Source organism: Ahaetulla prasina, chromosome 10, assembly GCF_028640845.1.
Source record: "Ahaetulla prasina isolate Xishuangbanna chromosome 10, ASM2864084v1, whole genome shotgun sequence".
NCBI classification, from domain to species: Eukaryota; Metazoa; Chordata; class Lepidosauria; order Squamata; family Colubridae; genus Ahaetulla; species Ahaetulla prasina.
Window position 1 is genome coordinate 23,303,769 of NC_080548.1, and position 15,738 is coordinate 23,319,506.

General features: G+C 43.5%; 1 protein-coding gene across 1 annotated transcript in view; it reads left to right on the top strand.

The window, feature by feature from the left end:
• Positions 1 to 324: 324 nt before the first annotated feature.
• FCGBP (Fc gamma binding protein) overlaps positions 325 to 15,738 on the top strand; it is a 58,534-nt gene continuing 43,120 nt past the window's right edge. Inside the window, exons 1-5 of the mRNA XM_058195936.1 lie at positions 325 to 358; positions 3,798 to 3,851; positions 7,439 to 8,665; positions 9,713 to 10,056; positions 14,493 to 15,063. Of these exons, the coding sequence (XP_058051919.1) occupies positions 3,800 to 3,851; positions 7,439 to 8,665; positions 9,713 to 10,056; positions 14,493 to 15,063 (2,194 nt within the window). The 5' untranslated portion in view covers positions 325 to 358; positions 3,798 to 3,799. The remainder of the gene's footprint in view (positions 359 to 3,797; positions 3,852 to 7,438; positions 8,666 to 9,712; positions 10,057 to 14,492; positions 15,064 to 15,738) is intronic.

Here is a 15,738-nt window from a genome sequence, read left to right on the forward strand (position 1 = left end):
AAAGAGCATGGGAAATCACACCAAATAAGATGATGTAGGCTGGAGATTAAAAAAGAGAGAGAGAGTATGCTCAAATTCCTTCAATTCTACTAGGGGGAAAAAAAACTTAGCTAGGATCCCAACCTCAATACTTGGGCTACACCCTGATGGGGTAAATTAAATGCCATTTAAAACAATCCAGACCCTTTCGTGTTAAGGAGAACTGAGTTTATATTGACCCAAAAGCCACAGTTGACCTCTCTCCACCCAGAAACAATAATGACTCAACCAGTCACTCCTATATTTGAATGAGTTTTAGAGTCCCACCAATATATCAAGCCTGCAAAGGTGGCGCTGGGATAGAGGCCCTCGTCAGCAGGTAAGTGAGTGGGGTACTCTAACTTTTTGTGAAGTAAATATGGGAAGATGGAGTCATTGTGGGTATTGCCTAAATAGCAATAGCAATAGCACTTGGAACTTTTATGCCATTTCACAGGGCTTTTACAGCCCTCTCTAAGCGGTTTACAGAGTCAGCCTGTTGCCCCCAACGGTCTGAATCCTCATTTTACCCACCTCAAAAGGATGGAAGGCTGAGTCAGCCTTGAGCCTGGTGAGATTTGAACTGCCAGATTGCAGGCAGCCGGCCGTCAGCAGAAGTAGCCTGCAGTATCGCACTCTAACCACTGCGTCACCACAGCTCTTACAGGTAGTGCTCAACCTGCGACCATTCATTTAGGGGCCTTTCGAAGTTACCACGGCACTGAGAAAAGTGACTTCAGACTCGTTACCATGATAAGATCCCCCATGATCAGGTGATCAAAATTGGGGTGCTTGGAAAACTGGCGTGCCTTGATGGCAGTTGGGCTGTTCCGGGATTAGGTGATCCCCATTGTTAACCTTCCCAGAAAAATAGGAACCCCTTTGGTGGGAAGGTAACAGCGTTCCGTGTGGCGTTTAGTCATGTCAGCCACATTACCATGGAGACGTCTTCGGACAGTCTTCGGCTTTGAAATGGAGATGAGCACCGCCCCCTAGAGTCAGGAACGACTAGCACATATGTGCGAGGGGAACCTTTAACTCTAGTCTCCAAAGCACCTGAAAGCAGGACAAGAAGTAATGGGTGGAAACTCATCAAGGAGAGAAGCAATCTAGAACTAAGGGTAATTTCCTGACAGAAAAATTAATCAGTGGAATCGCTTGCCTTCAGAAGGTGCGGATGCTCCAATACTGAACTGGACAAGCAGTTGTCTGGAATGGCATAGGGTCTCCTGCTTGAGCATGGGTTGGGCTAGAAGACCTCCAATGTCCCTTTCAACTCCGTCATTCTGTTATCTCCTGAGATTATATAATACAGCCTCCTCTTCTTGGAACACCTCTTCCAAAATTCCCAAATGAATGGGATTTCTATCTCATAATAGAGGGAAACTCCGTAGCAGATAATTCCCTGGAAATCTGACAATAATCTCAGATATTTTTTTTTTTCAAAAGAATGCGCGCATCAGAAGCCATTCTCCACAATTTTGTATCCCTCTGTTAATGCAGCCTAGGACTGCGTTGGATTTTTTGGTAGCTGCAGCACTTTTTTGGCTCCTATTTAAGTGATTGTCCGCTAGGATTCCAAAATCCCACTCACAATTATCATTAATATGTAACTGCTTATGCTGTCACCTCAAAAATTACCATTTTAAAAAATGATTTTTTTTGGTATGAATTAAATATAAAGACGGTTTATAATTATAAATATGCCAATATAATTAACAGAATTAGAAATAAGCTAATATAAAGAGAAATTTAGCTAAAACTAAATTCCCACCCTCTGGAACGAACTTCCCCCAGGACTTCGTCAACTTCCTGACCTTCGGACCTTTCGCCGCGAGTCGAAGACATATTTATTTATTCGCGCAGGACTGGCATAGAATTTTAGATGTTTTTTACTTGGTTTTAAATTTTATTTAGTGGGGTTTACTGTTTTAAATATATTTTAACTAGGGGCCATATTTAATAAGTTTTTTAATTACTGTTTTATTTTGTATTTATTCATTGTTATTTTAGCTGGCTGTGACCTGCCCTGAGTCCTTCGGGAGAAGGGCGGTATAAAAATCTAAATAAATAAATAAATAAATAAAACTATTCTGCTACATTATTACTACACAGTATATGTGTTAATATTTCTTTTTGTTCTCTCTTTGTTTTTCTTTTGTAAGTGATATACCCTGGCAAATACACTGTATTCAAAATGTTTATGAATATATATTTTTTTTAAAAAATTACCATTTGAGAGGCATGTTTGGGGGATCTCTAGGGGCCTCATCCAAAGATTTTTGGCATCAGGTGTAAATTTAGGCTCCTAAATAGATATAATCCCCTCAAATGTTAATATGAGCTTTAATCAATTACAGCTTGAGCAATTTGCCTCTGAATAAAATAGTGAATTTGAATAAAAAGAGAAAACATGCCTTTTTTTAAAAAAAGATAATTGAATGCTCTTATCATGGCAGGCATTATTTTTTTTTAAAAAAAAAAGCATTTTGAGTTGTGCATGGGGGAAAATGGTTTTGATTGATTCTGGAGCAGCTCCATGAACCAATGAATTGAAGAAAATGTTGCCACCCTAATAGAAAGAAGAAATATTTTTTAAATTAGCCACAGCTGGTGTGAAACAATAATGAGCGTTTTGAAGCCGTTCCACTCATGTTAAAATGGGTTGCTTCATTTAATCAATCTTTTCATCAAAATAAATGAGAAAAAACAAAGTTTCTCATCCCCCTGCAAACCCCCTGCAAAATCTCATCACCCTAAAAAACATTTCAAGGGATTGAGAGTAGCAGAAAAAGAATTGGAGATTAACGTCCAACACCCAGTCTGTTTTTTTCTAACTCTAATCAGAAATACATTGAATTGAATGGGATTTATTTGCAAGTAGATATATTGGGAATAGCTGCAAAAATCAACCAGCGATATAGTGTGTATATGTGCATGTGTTTGTGTGTGTGTGTGAGAGAGAGAGAGAGAGAGAGAGACAGAGACAGAGAGAGAGTTTATGTGTATGTGTGTGAGAGAGCGAGCAATTTTTCAAATCGCTTCTTGAATACCATATCGATTTTACATTGCTTTGTATCACTGTTTCTTACAACTTCTAAATTTCTCATGTCTTTTTACAATTTCAGGATTTCAGAATAACAGGCATGGAGAGGTGGGCCATTCCTATTTATGGGCATTGTAGTACAAATGGCTTTTTTTCTTTCTTTCTGTAGTTTGGATTTGTTTGGATATTCTTTTAACCCCATTTTTATTATTTTTATAAATAACTCAAGGAGCTGAACCAGGGGTGAAATCTACTTACCTTCCTTACTGGTCCGGAAGTGCACGTGTCTTGTGCACGCATTACATGGACACATCACATGCGCGCACAGACAACACATTACTTCCTGGTTAAAATCAGGAAATAATGACACCTGGGCTGGTGGGCAGAGCATCGCTCCGCCATTGCTACCGGATCGCTGAACTACCGGCTACAATCGCTACCGGATCGCACAATCCGGTCCGATCCGGGATCATTTCACTCCTGAGCTGAACATGCCAAATACTTCTTCCTCCTCCTGGGGGACTTGGGACTAGTCATACTCTTTCAGCCCAACCCACGTCACAGGGTTGTTGTTGTGGGGGAAATAGGAGGAGGGAAAAGCATTAGGTGTGTTCTCTACCTTGAGGTATTTAAAAAATCATAACGGTGGGATAAAAATAAAGAGCCTATTGAATTTTTATCCTCACCCAGTTCTTTGTCCTTAATTACTATTTTCCATTCTCTTTTTTCATAGCCATGGCGACATGCAGACTGCTGACACTAGCCGTAGGACTGGCCTTGCTTTCAGGTAGGCAGGAAATAACCTCAAAACAAAAGTCTACACATACCTTGGATTCATGAATCAGATGAATAAAATGCAAATTGAATTTAGGTAAAACTCCAGAGCAGATTCACATCACAGAGTCAGGAAAGAAAATAGCTCTGGGATTTGAGTTGCAGTTAAGTGTATAAGTCTGCCAACACATTAAACTATCCTGGTTGATATGCTTTGAAAGATTTATGAACTCTCGGAAACCCGAAATTCTGTGAAATACTTTAATCTAGAGATAAATTATTATGCCTTGAAAACATTCCACAGGTGAGCCTTCTCCTCCGCCCAGTGTTTGCTAAATATTTTAAGGAGATTTTATTTTTATTTATTTATTTATAATCGAATTTGTATACCGCCCTTCTCCCGAAGGACTCAGGGCGGTTAACAGCCAGTTTAAAAACACAATATAATACAAGTTAAAAACAATATAAAATTAATATAATTTATGGCCAAAATACTAAAAACTAACAATAACAATAAAACTAAAACCCCATTAAAACTACACCTGCTTGAAGGAATAAAAGAGTCTTCAGCTCGCGGCGGAAGGTCCGGAGGTCGGGGAGTTGACGAAGCCCCGGAGGCAACTCATTCCAGAGGGCAGGAGCCCCCACAGAGAAGGCCCTCCCCCTGGGGGCCACCAGTCGACATTGTTTAACTGACGGTACCCCGAGGAGGGCCTCCCTGTGGGAGCGCACGGGTCGATGGGAGGCTGTTGGTGGCAGTAGGCGGTCCCGTAAATAACCCGGTCCTAAGCCATGGAGCTCTTTAAAGGTGGTAACCAACACCTTGAATTGCACCCGAAAGACCACCGGAAGCCAGTGCAGACCGCGCAGGAGAGGTGTCACATGGGAGCCATGAGGTGCTCCCTCTATTACCCACGCAGCCGCATTCTGGACCAGTTGGAGTTTCTGGGTGCTCTTCAAGGGGAGGCCGATGTAGAGAGCATTGCAGTAGTCCAGGCGGGATGTAACGAGGGCATGGGTGACTGTGCAAAGGGAAAGGTAATCAGTTGATATTGTTCTAATTGTGGAATGCTCATAAATATGTCAAGTACAAATGTGTTGATTTGTAGAAATAAAGGGAGGGGTCCGAGTTGCCCCTGCTTTGTGAAAAAAAAAATAGAATTAAAGCACCCGAAACAGATGGCTGTTTGGCCTCTGCACGAATGCATCTGCTAGAGAGAAGCCCATCAAATCCTCTTAGTAATTAATTCCTCTGTAAAACCACTGTGGAATTTTACTTTAGACATTAAACAGAAATCTGTCTTTCAGTAGCTTAGACATATTATTCCGTATCCAATTTCCTGAGCTGATAGAAAACACACCTTAAACGCCTCCTCTGTCATGTTCATGTGCAAAGATCACCGTCTAACCGAAATGATGACTCTTTTCCCAGAATGACTTAGTTTAGTGAGATTTACGAAATGGACATGTGTCCTTTTTGCACACAAAAAGTTCAGGCTGCTCACCTGAACATGTCGGTTGTAAGAAGAGGCTAAAAGATAAGACATGACATAAGATATGACATTTACAAAACGTGTAAGCTGCCCAGAATCAGTGACATATCGATTTTAATTATTATTACCATGGCATTATTACCACTTTATAATGCCTTGGTAAGGCCACACTTGGAATATTGCATCCAGTTTTGGTCGCCACGATGTAAAAAAGATGTTGAGACTCTAGAAAGAATGCAGAGAAGAGCAACAAAGATGATTAGGGGACTGGAGGCTAAAACATATGAAGAACGGTTGTAGGAACTCGGTACGTCTAGTTTAATGAAAAGAAGGACCAGGGGAGACATGATAGCAGTGTTCCAATATCTCAGGGGCTGCCACAAAGAAGAGGGAGTCAAGCTATTCTCCAAAGCACCTGAAGGTAGAATAAGAAGCAATGGGTGGAAACTGATCAAGGAGAGAAGCAACTTAGAACTAAGGAGAAATTTCCTGACAGTTAGAACAATCAATAAGTGGAACAACTTTCCTGCAGAAGTTGTGAATGCTCCAACACTGGAAATTTTTAAGAAAATGTTGGATAGCCATTTGTCTGAAATGGTGTAGAGTTTCCTGCCTAGGCAGGGGGTTGGACTAGAAGGCCTCCAAGGTCCCTTCCAACTCTGTTATTATGTTCTGTTGTTGTTGTTGTTGTTATTATTATTATTAGAAGCCCATGAATTAAGAACTAGTTAAAACAGCAATCTGGGGAGCATTTATCCAGCTTTGGAACGATTGGCCATGCACAGCTTGAAAACACCAATCTTAAGCCAGGGATGTCAAATTTGTTTTGACTGAGGATGTCAAATAGCATACCAGGGACTGCATTTCCGAACAGCACACCCGTCTTGGCTGATGAAATGGATGAAAACAGAACAAAAACTCACTTGATTCCATTTCAGTTAAATGCAGTGGCTGTAATTGTTCCTCAAGTATTTAATAATTTCTCCTTTCTGTCATGTCAATATTATGAAATCTGTGACAGCTTTGAGGTGTGTGTGTGATGGGACTAATTTACACCCCAGATATTGAGAGGTTGACAGTAGGCCAGTGTAAGGGTGGTATTCACTTACCTTCACAAATGTGAGCGTGCACACCTCCTCCGTGCACGCACAGAACCTTCTGCACATGCACAGAGGGTCAACTTGGGAGGTGATGGCATCCAGGTGTGTGGGCAGAGCCTCCTGTCTAGTGATGGGTTTCAATTTTTTTTTACTACCGGTTCTGTGGGTGTGGCCTGTTGGGCGTGGCATGGCTTGGTGGGCGTGGCTTGGTGGGCATGGCAGGCAAAGGATACTGTAAAATCTCCATTCCCTCCCCACTCCAGGGGAAGGATACTGTAAAATCTCCATTCCCTCCCCAATCCAGGGGAAGGTTACTGCAAAATCCCCATTTCTTTCCGATCAGCTGGGACTCGGGAGGCAGAGAATAGATGGGGGCGGGGCCAGTCAGAATTTTTACTGCCGGTTCTCCAAAGTACTCAAAATTTCTGCTACCGGTTCTCCAGAACTAGTCAGAATCTGCTGAAACCCATCTCTGCTCCCGTCGCTGGCACTACCGGATCGTGCAATCCAGATAGAGCCGGCTGAATTTCACCATTGGGTCAGTGGCATCCAACCTTGGCAACTTTAAGATTTGTGGACTTTGATTCCCAGGAGAATTCTGGGAGCTGAAGTCCACATGCTGGCTGAGGAATTCTGGGAGTTGAAGACCACAAGTCTTAAAGTTGCCAAAATTGAACACCTCTACAGTAGAGGCCATTTTGTCAGCCTCTAGGATTTTGCAAAATCTGTGTTCAGTGACTAAACTCAACCGGATTTCTGAATTAACTCATGTTGGAGGTTTGTATGATACCGTGAACCATCAACAAACTAAATGGGATGGATTCACACAACAAAATCTGCCCCTGCCTGAAGTAGCAATGGTTAGCTTTTATCACTACCGGTTCGCCCGAAATGGAGTGAAATGGTAGCATTTCACCTTGGATTTCAGGTTATGCAAACCTTCACATGTGCTGCTTTGTTTTTCTACCTGGCCACCCTCATTTTTCTGTTTTTTCCCTTCCTTGTAGGTCTCCATGCTGTAGCACCTATCGGCCAGGAATTCATCACTGCCTTCATGCAAAATTACCAGTTAGACTATTCAGAGGCTGAATTTCAGCTTGTCATCTCTGGCAACGTTCCCCTCACTACAGTCAACGTCTTGGTCTATAAATCCACCTTCCAGAAAGAATTCTCTCTTCCCCCAGGAGAGACCGTGGTAGTGAAGATGCCTACTTACATAGAGACGGTTGGCACCATTAAATCCTGCCACACTGTCCTGGTGACAGCCAATCAAAATATCTCTGTGGTGGCCCTGAGCTCAAAGGGAAATTCAGCTGACACCACAGTTGTCTATCCTATCCAGAATCTCGGAAAGGTGTATTATGTTCTCACACCTTTGGGAGCCGTCTCCAAAACGTACAAAGAGTTCTCCGTCATTGCATGGCATGAGCGCACTGACGTAGAGATCCATCTCAAGGGAACTGTGAGGTTCCAAGACCACATTTATCCTGCAGGCAGCAAGCTGCAAGTCACCCTTCTACCCTATGAAGCCATCCAGTTTCAGAGCTACCAAGATCTCTCTGGCACACTTGTCAGAGCAACACACCCAGTAGCAGTGCTAAGTGGGCACAGCTGTGCCCAAATGAACACCCAATGTAGTCATGTGGTAGAGCAACTGCTACCTGTGCAAAACTGGGGCCTCTCCTTCTTTATCCTTCCTCTTTCTTTCCAAACTAAATATGATATTGCATATATATTAACCTCCCAAAAGACCACAGTCACCTCTGTCTCTGGTCGCGCCCGTAAAAGTTATGACCTCAAGTCTGGACAGCTGCTTCAGCTGAAAGTCACACAATCAGGCCCCATCTACATCACAGCCAATGTCGGTATCCAGGTCTTCTTTTTCTCTCCTGGCGGTACCCATTCGGGCCGTGCATTTCACCCCTTCTTCCTGACTGTCCCCGATATTCTCAGCTACTGCACATCCTACTCTTTTGAGAGCCGGGTGGCCTTTGAGAATTATGCTCTCCTCGTTGCTAAGACAGCTGTCACTGGTGGGCTCACCATGGATGGGGAAGCCTTGGGAGGCATCTCTTGGAAACAGATTGCAGGAACAGAATATTCATGGAGTGAGTACAGACTTGGGAAGGAAGAATGTATCCATTCCATACAACATCCGGACAGCCCCTTTAGCTTGCTAAGTGTGGGCTTTGCTGACAGGAGTAGCTACGGAGCAGTAGGAGTCTGCCAAAAGGGTGAGTATCGGAAACTCTACAGATCTAGATGCTTGATGGTGTTACAGATATCATCACAGGATGGAAGAAGATGATGATGTTGAAATGTATTTGCCTCCCACCTCATCATGATGCTACTCTAGGTGGCTCACAACCAAGGGTGAGCTTCAGATCCTTTAGCAATGGGTTTGCTGCCCCGTTGCTGGGTGACCATGGCCATGATGGGCATGACCTAGTCGGCTGCCTGCACCACGGTGAGAGGAGATGTTTTTCGCCCTCCCCAGGCTCTGGATGCTTTCCTTGAGCCTTTGGGAGAATGAAAACTGCTTCCCCCAGAGTCTGGAGGCCCTCCAGAGGCCGGAAGCAGGCCCGTTTCCAGACTTCCAGAACTTTTTTTGCCTTTCCAGACCTTCTGCGTGGCCACTGCACTTACCTGGAATGATGAATTGGCCACGTGGAGGCTCCTGGGAGGGGTGGGACAGGGTGGGAGTGGCCAGCCATGGGTGGCATTTGGGGATTCACCGAACCCCAGTGATCCTTGGCTAGGGGATTGCCCGAACCTGCCGAACCCCCAGGAGTCCACCCTTGCTCACAACCATAAAAAACCCCCAAAGAAATAAAAAGGAAGTTAAACAAAGAAAAAAGAAACCCATATAGAACAATAAAATAACCAAGGAAAAAGAAAACAAAAAATCAATATGATTAGTAAAAAATAAAGATGGATGAGTGGGGAGCAGAGAAAGGAGGGGGGGAGGTAGTGTCTGTTGTCAATTTAGCAGCTACCTCCTGAGTTGAACTGCTCCATTGGATTCCCTGGCCAACCTGCAGAGCTCGGTCTTTAGGCTCTTATGGAATGACAAGAGGTTGGGGGCAGATCTTATCCTGGTGGGTGCTGCAGCAGAGAAGGCTCTTCTGGATCCCAACAATCAGAGTTATTTGACTGATGGGATCCACACTAGGCTCTCTCTGCCATCCTGAGTAGGATGGGCTAGACTTAGCAGGACAATATGGTTCATCAGGTAGCCTGGATCTAGGCCATTAAATAACGGGCTGCCTTTTCTTACCCAGAGGCTCAGCCTGTTCCCCCAAGTACTTCTACACAGTGTCGGAAGAAGGAGACCTACAAAATACAAAATGGCCGGAAGGTGTGCATACCTCAATCATCTGCCACTTGCTCGGCTCGGGGTGACCCCCATTACTGGACGTTTGACAAGCGGAAATATGACTTCATGGGCACCTGCACCTATACCATAGCCAAGACCTGTGGACCAGACACAACTCTCCCAGCCTTCCATGTCACCATCAAAAATGAGAATCGGGGTGTGAAGAGTGTGTCCTACGTTGGATTGGTGACAGTCCAGGTCTACGGATATGACATAGCCATAGCCAGGAAGGAACATGGATTTGTGCGGGTAAGAACGACATTTCTTCCTCTTCATTAGGCATGTAAGTGTCCAGATCCTATTGTATAAAAATTTAATTAATAATAATAATAATAATAATAATAATAATAATAATAATAATAATAATAATAATAATAATAATAATAATAATAATAATAATAATAATAATAATAATAATAATAATAAGGCCTTCTATGTTATCAATGAATAAATACCATTGAAATGTCTTTGAGTATTGGCAGTGGTGAAATGCTACAGGTTCACACCGGTTCAGGCAAACTGGTAGTGATAAAAACTACCTGTTCAGGAGAACCAGTAGTAAAAAAAAAAAGCTATTACTGGTATTTCCGACAATCAACTGTGCCGCACAATTTAAAATCGTTAGAAAGCAGGAAATCCTGCTTTCTGGTGAATCTAAATTGCGTGGCACAGCTGATCCCCCCTCGCTGTTCTACTTACCTTCCCAAATCTCTTTTTGGCATGTACTGCACATGTGCATATACGCAGCATGCATTTGATGCGCACTGCACACACACACACAGCGTACCTTTGGCGCACAGCGCGCATGTGCGGCCAGCGAACCGGTGGCAAACCGGTTCAGATTTCACCACTGAGTATTAGTAATTCAGGTTGGTAGTTATGTTGTTGATTTGAGCTCCAAGCTTGGCCATTTGGCTGCAAACGTTTTGTCCCCATTCAAGGAGACATCTCCAGTACACTTTGGATTGTGCTTGTCTAGGGAACCCCTAGTCTTTATATGCCTTTCTGAGTCCTGGTCTGATTTCGGGTTGTGTAATTGCCTGGTTGTAGTTGCTGAGTCATAGTCCTTGAGTTTAAGTACCATCTGTGTGATGTAAATTAGTGCTAGTGCTGTTGTTTGAATGTCTTCTGATGATGTCATGGTCATCAGGTTTGCAGCATGGCTGTTTGTTGGTTTTTAAACAACTTCAACCACGATGTCGTGTCCCACTCCTCCGCTGACGGCCGGGTCAGGGAAATCCGAATCAGGCGTGCCTCTGCAGCTCTGCCCAAAGTCCTAGCAAAGTCCTCAGGGCAGGCAGGAGACCAGAAAGTGACTTCAGCAAGATATGTTTAGACTTTGCCTGACTCAGAGAATGCCAGAAAGCAGGTCCTTTATATAGGCCATGGGGTGTGGCTCCATGACTCAGCACTTATCCAGGCCTGCCCCTCCCTTCCTTCTGTTGCCTCCGCCTATCAAGTCTTCTGACGCGAGGGTCACTCCAGTCGGCAGCTGTTGGTAATTGACCTCCCTCAGGCTCACATGCTGTGGAGGAGGGGGAGGGGTCTAGTTGCTCCGTTTGCCTGGGCATGGAGCCAGAGCTGGGGGCTGGAGGTATTTCTTCCTCTTCAGCCTGTCTGGGCATGGAGCCAGGGCTGGGGCCGGGAGGCATACTAGGACATTTCTCAGCGTTCGGAAGCAGATAAGAAGACCCCGGCTGTGGTGAGATTGGACGAGACACAACACACGATCCCAAAGGCAGCATTTACAAACAAATGAACTTACAACACAACAGTTCATTCAGTGACTGTGCGAAGTGACAACAGCACTGAAAAAAAAAACGACTTAGGGTCTTGATCACACTTAAAACTGTTATAGCATCTCCACGGTCATATGTTTAAAATTCAGATGCTTGGCAACTGACCCATATTTATGACGGTCACAATGTCCTGGGATCATGTGATCACCTTTTGCGACCTTCGGACAAGCAAAGTCAATGGGGAAGCCCGATGCACTTAACAACCGTGTTACTAACGTAACAACTGCCCAGATTCACTTAACAACTGTGGCAAGAAAGGTCGTAAACTGGGACTTCTGCCTCACTTAGCGGTTGAAATGTTGGGCTCAGTTGTGGTCATAAGATGAGGACTACCTGTATTTCTACTACCTTTAACTTTGATTATTCGACGTATTTACAAGAGACTTGAATCCACACGAAAGTCAGATCTAATTTTTCAAAGAAGCAGTTGGTGTTTTCCAAGACTCCACCCTTTCTTGATTTTGGCACCTCCGCCAAGATTTTGTTTTCCCTCTTCTGCAAATGTTTTAGATCCTAAAATAGAGTTGATTATAATACAATGCCATAGATAATGTAGGCACATGATCCCATTCTCTCCCAAACATGGGAACTGGGTTGAGCATGTAAATACTGTACCTAATATTTCAAATGTTACTGACTCTTGGTCAATATTTTCGCCCAATATAATGTGTGTGGATTTACAGAGGGCTGTGACTTATAAGCTGGGTTGACAAAATCAGATATCAGGAGGTGATAAGCCGCCTGGGAAGGCAAAGGGAAATCATCAAAGCCATTAAAAAGCAAAAGTTAGAATATTTTGGACATGTGATGCAACACCCAGAAAAATACAGCATCCTTCACTTAATCCTCCAGGGACAGACTGAAGGCAAACGAGGTCCGGGCAGAAGAAGAACATCACGGCTTCAAAATCTAAGGGACTGGTTTGGACAAAACTCAGCAGCACTTTTTTGTGCAGCTGTTGATAAAAATAGGTTCGCCAACATGATCGCCAATGTCCAATGACGGATATGGCACAACAACAACAAGAAGAATATAATGTGATCATTCAGTTTATTTATTTATTTATTTTTATTTATTTTTATTTGCCACAACAATATATATAAGTATCACACAAAAGATTATATAGTATATAAACATATATATATATATATGAAGAAAAAAGAGAAACAATAGGACAGGAATGGTAGGCACGTTTGTGCGCTTATGCACGCCCCTTATGGTCCTCTTAGGAATGGGGTGAGGTCAATATTAGAAAGTTTTTGGTTAAAGCTTTTGGGATTATGGGAAGAGACCACAGAGTCAGGTAAAGTGTTCCAACCACTGATGATTCTGTTACAGAAGTCATATTTTCTGCAATCTAGATTAAATTTGCAATAGAATAGAATAGAATAGAATAGAATAGAATAGAATAGAATAGAATAGAATAGAATAGAGCAGAGCAGAGCTGGAAGGGACCTTGGAGGTCTTCTAGTCCAGCCCCCTGCTCAAGCAGAAGAATCTATACTTTTTCAGACAAGTGGCTGTCTTAAAAACCTTTAGTGATGGAGTGCCTATAATTTCTGAAGGCCAGCTGTTCCACTGGATAATTATCCTCACTGTTAGGAAGTTTCTCCTTAATTCCAGATTACTTCTCTCCTTGATTCTTGTCCTGCCCTCTGGTGCTTTGGAGAATAACTTGACCTTTGTGGCAGCCCCTCAAATACTGGAACACTGCTATCATGTCACTCTTAATTCTTCTTTTCTTTAGAGTAGCCAAATCCATTGTCTTTGATACTATAATAGTGATAGGGATGAAATCTCATAAGCAAAGCATAGAATTCCTTGCCAAAGAACCCAAATAGAAATCTTAGAATTTCTAATTAGAAGAAGCATCTATGTTTGAAACGATGGACAGATTATACGATACAGCATTAAAAAGCTCTATTTTTTTCCTGTAATTTCCTTCCCGTATGAAATTCCGCCGGGAGAGATGAAATGACATGACTGAAAGCATCACTTTTTCCAAAAAGTACGTGCATGTAGAAAACAAACTGCTCTAAATGAAGGCTAGATTAGAACATTTGTCCCCGAGGTACTAGTTTTCTGTGGGTAAAAAACTGAAGCCATTTAAAAAAGAACAATCTAAAGAGATCAAAATTGCACTTTTTCTGATCTGCATTCTGGGATGGTAAAGTGCTGTGTGAATTGAATGAGCATTCTCGCATGGTTCTAGTCCTGTCTTTGGCATGTGAGCTGGGTAGGTGTCTTTATTATTTCACCCTGGTGAAATAGGGTGTGAGTTCTAATCCTGCCTTAGGCAGGAAAGCTTTCAGCCTAACTCACTTCACAGGGTTGTGGTGGGAAAAATAGGAGGAGGAAGGCGTATCAGGTGTGTTTGCCACTTTGAGTTATTTATAAAAATAATAAAGTCAGGGAAGGGTGGGAGGTAGGAAGGAAGGAAGGAAGGAAGGAAGGGAAATGAAGGGAGGGAAAGGAAGGGAGGAAGGAAAGAAGGAAGGAAGGAAGGAATTTCTTATGCATTTTGTGGATGTGGATGTTCTTCCTTTCAACAGTGGTTTATCCTTTGAGTTGCAGCCATACCTGAATATATCCATATTCAAAATATATTATGATCGGGGTGAAATTCAGCAGGTTTTGACAGGTTCTGGAGAACCAGCAGCAGAAATTTTGACTGGTTTGGAGAACCGGCAAATACCACCTCTGACTGGCCACAGAGTTGGGTGGGAATGGAGATTTTTCAGTATCCTTCCCCTGCCATGCCCACCAAGCCACGTCCACCAAGCCACCCCATGCCCACCAAGCCACGCCCACAGAATCAGTAGTTAAAAAAAATTTGATTGATTCATCATTGATTATGATGTCTCCTTCACACATTTATTGCCCCAGGTGAACAACCAGCGCTTCCGACTGCCTGTCACCCTGATCAAAGATAAACTATGGCTCTTCCAAAGCGGGACCTCTGCCATCCTTGAGACGGACTTTTCACTGAGGGTGGCCTACGACTGGAACAGCAACTTTGCAGTGAAGATCTCCAGCAGTTTCTTTGAGAACGTTTGCGGCCTTTGTGGGGATTACAATGGAAAACCTGATGACGACTTCAAGACCCCCAGCGGATCCTTGGCTCCGGGCCCCGTGGAATTTGGACAGAGTTGGAAAGTGGAGGATGGAGACCCAACGTGCTGGAATGACTGCCATGGAGAATGTAAGAAGGTCACCAAGGAAAAACTCATTAAATACAGAGGTGAAACCTTTTGTGGCTGGATCAGTAAAAAAGGTGGCCCATTCAGCAAGTGCCATTCGTTGGTTGAGCCTGACATCTTTGTGGAAAATTGCGCCTATGACCTCTTCGTCTATGAAGGACATCGGGAGGCTTTGTGCCAAGCGCTGAAAAGCTATGTGGATGCCTGCCAGCAAGAAGGCGGAGTTGTCTTAGACTGGAGGAACCTCGTTGGATGCCGTGAGTAGAAATCCTTTGCCTATGGTAGCTTTCCTCTAGTTAAGGTTTGCGCAGCTATGGGAACTTTACGATCTGGGGACTTCCATGCCTGCCTCGGGAATTCTGGGAGTTGGAGTTCACAGCTCATAAAGTAGCCAAATTGCTGGATCTTACTCTAGATCAGGCGTGTCAAACTCGATTTCACACATTTATTTATTTATTTATTAGATTTTTATACTGCCCTTCTCCCGAAGGACTCAGGGCGGTTTACAGTCAAGTAAAAAACATAGACATAGACAAAAATTAAAAACGTATTAAAAAACTGATTATAAAATGGCCAAATAGAATTAAAACTAAGCTAAAACCATCCTAAAACCCCACTTAAAAATCTCATCAGGCTAGCCCCGCAAGGTGGAATAAAAGGGTCTTGAGCTCGCGTTTAAAAGACCGGAGGTCGGGGAGTTGACGCAGCCCTGGAGGCATCTCATTCCATAGGGCTGGAGCCCCCACAGAGAAAGCCCTCCCCCTGGGGGCCGCCAGTCGACATTGTTTGACTGACGGCACCCTGAGGAGGCCCTCCCTATGGGAGCGCATGGGTCGATGGGAGGCTATAGGTGGCAGTAGGCGGTCCCGTAAGTAACCCGGTCCTGTGCCATGGAGCGCTTTAAAGGTGATAACCAACATCACTCTCCGATG